The sequence below is a fragment of the Euprymna scolopes genome, chromosome 31 (assembly GCF_053919585.1).
Source record: "Euprymna scolopes isolate OS-2025 chromosome 31, ASM5391958v1, whole genome shotgun sequence".
NCBI lineage: Eukaryota > Metazoa > Mollusca > Cephalopoda > Sepiida > Sepiolidae > Euprymna > Euprymna scolopes.
This window is the reverse complement of record NC_136512.1, coordinates 41,800,460-41,807,484: the sequence shown is the minus strand read 5'-3', so window position 1 is coordinate 41,807,484 and position 7,025 is coordinate 41,800,460. Positions and strand designations below refer to the sequence as shown.

The following is a 7,025-nucleotide window of genomic DNA, read 5'->3' as shown; positions in this document are numbered from 1 at the left end:
AGAGAAATGTATACACACAGACAATTTCACTTTTATAGATATATAGATAGATAAGTAGTAACGTTCATGTGTGTGTGTGTGTGGGTACAGCTCTCCTACAGCCCACATCACTGAACCAATCATGACTAATCCTGGCATGAGAATGGTCCCCCATCTAGAGATGGTGCACACCATTTTTCAAGGTTAAAGTCAATGGTCAAGGTCATAGCCTATATATATATACTCTTCTACAGCCCACACCACTGGACCGATCATGACCAAACCTGACATTGGCTGAGAGGTCAGTTTTTAAAAAACTTTGACCCCAATTTTGACCCCTTAACATTTATTGTTTTGGTCTCAAATCAAGTTAAAAAGTTTGATCCCTGTCCAAGGAACCTACATCTAAAATTTCAAGTGTTTGGACCCCTAATTGGTGTGCAGTGTGGTGCACACCATTTATCAAGGTCAAGGTCAAGGTGCCCACAAAGCATATGGCAAAGCGCGGGTATCTTTGCAAGTATATATATATATATATATATATATATATATATATATATATATATATATATATATATATATATATATACATATATATATATATATGTATATATATATATATACATATATATATATATACATATATATATATATATATATATATATATATATCATACTTCTAAAAGAATTCAATTAAACAAAAGAGATTTAACAAAACGATGAGTTACTGCGATTTATAATTAATTTTTTTCATACAATAATATCTTACAAGAAAGTTTACATGAACAATTATATATATATATATATATATATATATATATATATATATATATATATATATATATATATATATATATATATATATATATATATAATCCAAGGTAATATCTAGTGTAGAGTGGTCAAAAAAAGGGGATCAAAAAGTGCTCAATACTGGAGTAGAGCTAAATGTAATTTTTATTTTTTTTTACCTTCACAAGACATCGGAATTTGTTTTGACAGACACAGACGAATCGTCTGACCTGCTTCGTCAGATATCCTGTATTAAATGGGGAAAAAAGTAAAATGTTAAGTAGAAACACATGATAGCTGGAAAAACAAACCAATGATAAATAATAAATATCATAGAGAATAAAAACATAAAAAGTAGATGTAGTTATATATATGAAAGAAAGAGGAGGGGAAAAGAGGAAAAAATAAGAGAGAAAGAGAGAGGGGAATGGAGGAAAAAAGTAAAAGAAATCAATAGAATGAGAAATAGGGGGAAAAAAGGTTACACATAACTTTATTATAACATCAGATCAATAAGGAAAAAGGTAAGAGTAAAAGAATCCTTTAGGCCACGACATTTCGAAGCTAAATGCTTCTCATCAGAAGAGAAAAAAGGCAACATTATAGAAACTATGAAATATAGATAAAAGCTGGTTAGAACATTTAGATTAGAACTGAAGAAAGTATATATTAATGTATATTAAAAAGATATGATATATAAGAATAAAAAACATTAAAATATACGTAGTTGGAAGGAATTAAATATACAAAGATAGGAGGGTAAAAATATAAAATAGATTTATATTAGATATATATTAAAAAAATGTGATAATGAAATTATATGTAACCTTTATTCTTCATGTTATATCTAATATGTTTTAATTCGATAAAGATATATTCTTTTTGCTAACTTCTTTTTTTTTTAATTTCTTATCACTTTGTTTTTTCTGGGGATGGGGCATTCTACCAGATGCCAAACATTCTCCCATCAGTTTAGTTACTCCTACCGAGAGATCTTTTTAAGATTCTAACCGTCCCTTTAAGTGCAATTATTTGTATTTTTCTTGCACTTGCGAGTATGTTCGCCAGATAGTTTTTGAAATTCTTTTTCATTACCCGGTTGCTCCTATAATGACTGGTATGATTGATATCTTCTTAAGATTTCAGTTTCTTTTCATGTCGTAATGTGTGTGTGTGTGTGTGTGTGTGTGTGTGTGTGTGTGTGTGTGTGTGTGTGTGTACATTATCAATCAGAAAATGAGTTAAATATATAGAGAACATGATGAATGGAAAGAGAGAGAGAGAGAGAGAGAGAGGGGGGGGGAGACAAACTGAAAGGCAGATATGGTATAGGGAAAAGGAGGACAGTTGCTGGGAAGATGGGGAAAAAAAGAAGGAATTTAATGGATGGGAGGATGCTGGTTAGATTGAAAATCTTCAAATCTGTATCATTATCAATTTTTGAAACTTAGCTGCAAGACATAAAGGATCGTAATGTGGTCTATATTTAGTTACATGCAATGGGGCTAAAATGTTAATTTGTAATGAAATTTTAACTAGATCAAATAGAAAAATTCCCCAAATTCTAGTTTCTTTGAGGTATTTAAAAAAGTTTTAGGAGCATAATATGAGTGATACCTCCCATTTGAAAATTTAAATATTTCAGATTTGCATTGAATTTGGTTCGTAATCATTAGACACCAATTAAATCTGAGTTCCTAAATTTCACTTTTTTCTTAAGCGTTAAATTTCAAATCGTGTGATGAATGTGATCAAAATAAGAATAAGTAATCTAGATATAAGGTTTAGTTTCATATCTTGATTTTGATATGCATAAGGGACGTAAAAGTGGTGCAAAACTCTTCTGTTTAGAAATAATTTTACCCGTCCTGAGGTGGGTATTTTTTCTAGTATACATATGAAATATAACTATTCACATACACATATTTTCTTTTTTGTCTAACGACAAAAAAAATGTAACAAGATTTAGACATAACAAGATTCGAACATGGAACTCCAGTGCTCGGCGTTCGCTACTCTACCAACTGCGCCTGAGCAAATGGAACTGTTATTGGAAGTGGGAGATTGTATTCAAATGAAGTTCATTTATTTAAATTTTTAACAAAATTATATCAGCTTATGTTATCTATCATGAAGAAAATGAGTTAAGTGAAGAGAGAAAACATAGAGAGAGAGAGAGAGAGAGAGAGAGAGAGAGAGAGAGAGAGAGAGTAAAAGAACTGAAATGCAGAAATTGTATAGGGAGAGAGAGATACACAAGGAGAGGGTGAAAAAATCGGAGGGTGGATTCTGTAGAAGAGAAGGATGCTGGTTAAATGGGAAATTTAATGTTGCATTTAAAATCTGTAGAAACAAAAAGAGGACGATATTTTAGTTTCAACCTAACCGTAACCCGGACGCCGGTTCCTATTCTTCGACAAACGACTGATTCGAGTCTTTCTCCTTCTTCGTGATGTCAAAACACATTGTCAAATGTCCAATTTTCCTGAAAGACCTGAAAGCAACTCTGTTCACAATAGGCTTTCTTCTTCTCATCGTCTATCCATGTTGGACCCAATCAACAAACCAGAAGGTAAGGTTTTAAAACATTGAAGCTTTTGTAAATTCTGAACTTCGGACTAGGATCAAAGTGTAGTACATGGTCTGCGCTGAGTTAAACAAAAGTGTTCCTTCTTATGAGATTTGATTTTATCCATATTAAAAATCGACCTGATGTTTAACTTTACCCTCGTGGCGAGGCAAGTAAATAGGAACATAAAATAAATACGTCAGGATTATTTTGATATTGTTTACGACATTTATATTTCCAGTCTCTCTCTCCTTCAACATATTTATGTAGTCAGTCACTATATATAATATTTTTTCAATAAATATTAATAAGTTTTTTCTTGAAAAAGACTAGTGTTTTATGTTTACGTATGAAGTGATATATATATATATATATATATATATATATATATATATATATATATATATATATATATATATATATATATATATATATATATATTTCTTTTAATGACCCCTTAATTTGAAGCGTTAAATTTTAGCCATTTCCTAGAATTAAAATCATGTAATGGATTTTAATCAAAATTGGAATAAGGATTCTAGATATAAGGTTTATTATAATTATATGTTGATTTTAATCAAAATTGGAATAAGGATTTTAGATATAAGGTTTATTATAATTATATGTTGATTCTAATAAAAATTGGAATAAGGATTCTAGATATAAGGTTTATTATAATTACATGTTGATTCTAATCAAAATTGGAGAATATTTTGTGAAATTCTTCCAATAGTGCAAAATTAATGTCGTTTTTTACGTTAAATTTATAAAGGAAAAATGATATTATTTTTGCATCAACCTAATATTAGATGTCAATAAATATTCCTCAGATTTCAGTTTTTTGAATATTTAAAAGGTTTTTTGATGGCATAATATAGTTACAACTTCCCATTTTAAAAATTCAAATATTTCAGATTTGCATTGAATTTGATCCATTGTCATTAGGCATCAATTAAACAAGATTCCCTGAATTTCAATTTCTTCTGAAAATTATTCATGAGCATGTTTCAGTAACTAAAGACCCCTTCAGGCAATATTGCTTATAAAAAAGTTTAGCCATAATAAAAATTGTACACGAGGTTAAAAGCACAAAAAAAATTATCAGGAGGTCACATCACGTATCATTCAGAATAAAAAGATAAAAAGATTACACAAAAAACTTTATGTGAAGAAGAGAGAGAAAAGGGGGTGTATCGATATTGAGAAAAGAAACGTAGAGAAAAAAGAAAGAAAGGGGGAAAACAGAAAAGAAAAGAAAAAAAAGAAAAAAAAGAAGGAAAAGATTACAAATAATAATAATAATAATAATAATAATAATTCTGATTTCGCTTATGAACGTCTTTCTGGAAAGGGATAGGATTCATTTCCAGAGGATTTCCCTTAATCCCGGCTTCAAACCAGGAGCTTCAAAGATCAAGAGTTTTCCTAAGGATGTTGGTGGTACCTATAATTGCAGAGGTTTGAAGGCCGCCTAAAACATCTGGGATTTGTACTTTTTTCAATTGTCCTTCCAGACGACTTGATACTACTCCTAGTGTACCAACTACGACCGGGATTATTTGTGTTTTAACCCCGTGTATATGCCTTATCTCCAAGGCCAATGAAGCATAATTGCTCCACTTCTCATTCTCCTTCTCTCTCACATTCCTGTCCCAGGGTACTGAGAAGTCTACAATCTGTCAGTTTTTTGAGACCTTGTCAATGACGACCAAATCCGGACGATTATGTTCCAATTGCTTGGTCGTTATGACACTTTTGTCCCACCATACCTCTACCTTGCCATCCTCACTTGTTCTCACTTCATCAGGCACCTCTTCAAAGAATTTTCCAGCACACTTCACCCCAACCTTCTTACACACCTCCCAATATATCCGGAGTCCCATGCGATCGTGTCTTTTGCAATACTCTCTCTGGGCCAGTCCACTACACCCTGCTGCAAGGTGCACAATTGACTCTGAGGTCATACCACAAATCCGGCATTCTGCAGCAACTTCCTCTCCTAGAACCACTTTTTTGAACAATCGTGTTCCTAATGCCTGCTCTTGTGCTGCACAAACAAAAGCTTCAGTACTCTTAGCCAGATACCCAGCTCTAAGCCATTGCCATGATCTTTCATCAGCCACTTCTGCTATATCCTGGAAGAACCTTCCATGCATTTTCTTCCTAGCAAGTTCCTCTGTCCTTTCTCTTTACATTTCACATAATCAGCCTTGGTCTCACATACCTCCACTTTATTGGCCACAACCTTAAGCATCCACTCCTCACTTCTAACCACATGCTCCTTCAACGACATCTCCTCGGTTCTAACACAATCTTTTACACTTTTCAATCCTCTCCCACCATCTTTCCTCTTTTGATACAGCCTTGCTACGCTACTTCGAATGTGAAATATACCAAACATTGCTAAAACTTTTCTTGTTTTGATATCCATGGCATGCAAACCATTGTCAGACCATTCTAAAATTCCCGCACTGTATCTCAAAACACTGACTGCCCATGCATTCACTGCTTTCATTAGGTTTCCTCCATACAGTTTCGACTTTGCAATTAGTTTCACTCTTCTAAGATACTCCTTCCTGACTTTCTCCTTCATTTCTCTGTTCATGATGCCTACACCCTCCAGCACTTAATAATAATAATAATAATAATAATAATAATAATAATAATAATAATAATAATAATAATAATAATAAAGTTATATATAATACATATAAAATAATAAAATTATAAATAAAATCATTGATAATAAAATAAAATAAAACTAGAAAAATCACAAAACTGTAAAATTTAAAAATTACCTCGATAAAAATGTTAAAACATCAACCAGCTATTACTATGTAAATTGAAATTTCATCAAAATGTCAAACTTAACCGAACTTTTCAAGGTGAAGGTAAAATATAAAGGTGAGGGTCAAAGTCATATAAAATGCTAGGAATAGATTCGCTAGAAGATGAATCAAATTTTCTACTAATAATAATTTTTTGTTAATAATAATTTTTTGCCAATAATTATTTTTTCCTAATATTAATTTTTGCTAATAATCATTTCTTGCAAATAATCATTTTTTGCAAATATTAAATTTTGCAAATAAAAAAAATTTGCAAATGATAATTTTGGCTAATAATAATTTCTTGTAAATAATAATTTTTTGCAATAAAAAAATTTGCAAATAATACCGTTTTGCTAATAATATATATTGAAAATAATGATTTCTGCAAATAATAATTTTTTGCAATAAAAATTTTTTTGAAAATATAAATTTTTGCTAATAATAAAATTTTGCAAATAATAATTTTACCTAGTAATATTTTCGCTAATAATGATTTTTTGCAAATAATAATTTTTGCTGATAATAATTTCTTGCAAAATAATAATATATTTGAAAAATAATTTTTGCAAATAACAATGTTTGCTTATAATACTTTTTTGCGAAAAAAAAAATGTTTCCAAATAATATTTTTTTCCTAATAATTTTTTTTGCAAATAATAATGTTTGCAAATAATAATTTTTGCTAATAAAGATTTTTGGCAAATAATAATTTTCGCCAATAATAATTTTTGCTAATGATAATAAATTTTTTCAAACAATAATTTTTGCTAAAATAATAATTTTTTTAATTCATAATTTTTTCAAACAATAATTTTTGCAAATAATAATTTTTTTAATTCATAATTTTTTCAAAT

The 7,025-nt window shown here is 30.0% G+C and overlaps 1 protein-coding gene across 1 annotated transcript in view; it reads left to right on the top strand.

Moving 5' to 3' along the window:
• The first annotated feature begins 2,967 nt into the window (after window positions 1-2,967).
• Window positions 2,968-7,025, top strand: part of LOC145255709 (glutamate receptor 1-like) — a 65,016-nt gene continuing 60,958 nt past the window's right edge. Inside the window, exon 1 of the mRNA XM_080114298.1 lies at window positions 2,968-3,343. Within this exon, the coding sequence (XP_079970424.1) occupies window positions 3,224-3,343 (120 nt within the window). The 5' untranslated portion in view covers window positions 2,968-3,223. The remainder of the gene's footprint in view (window positions 3,344-7,025) is intronic.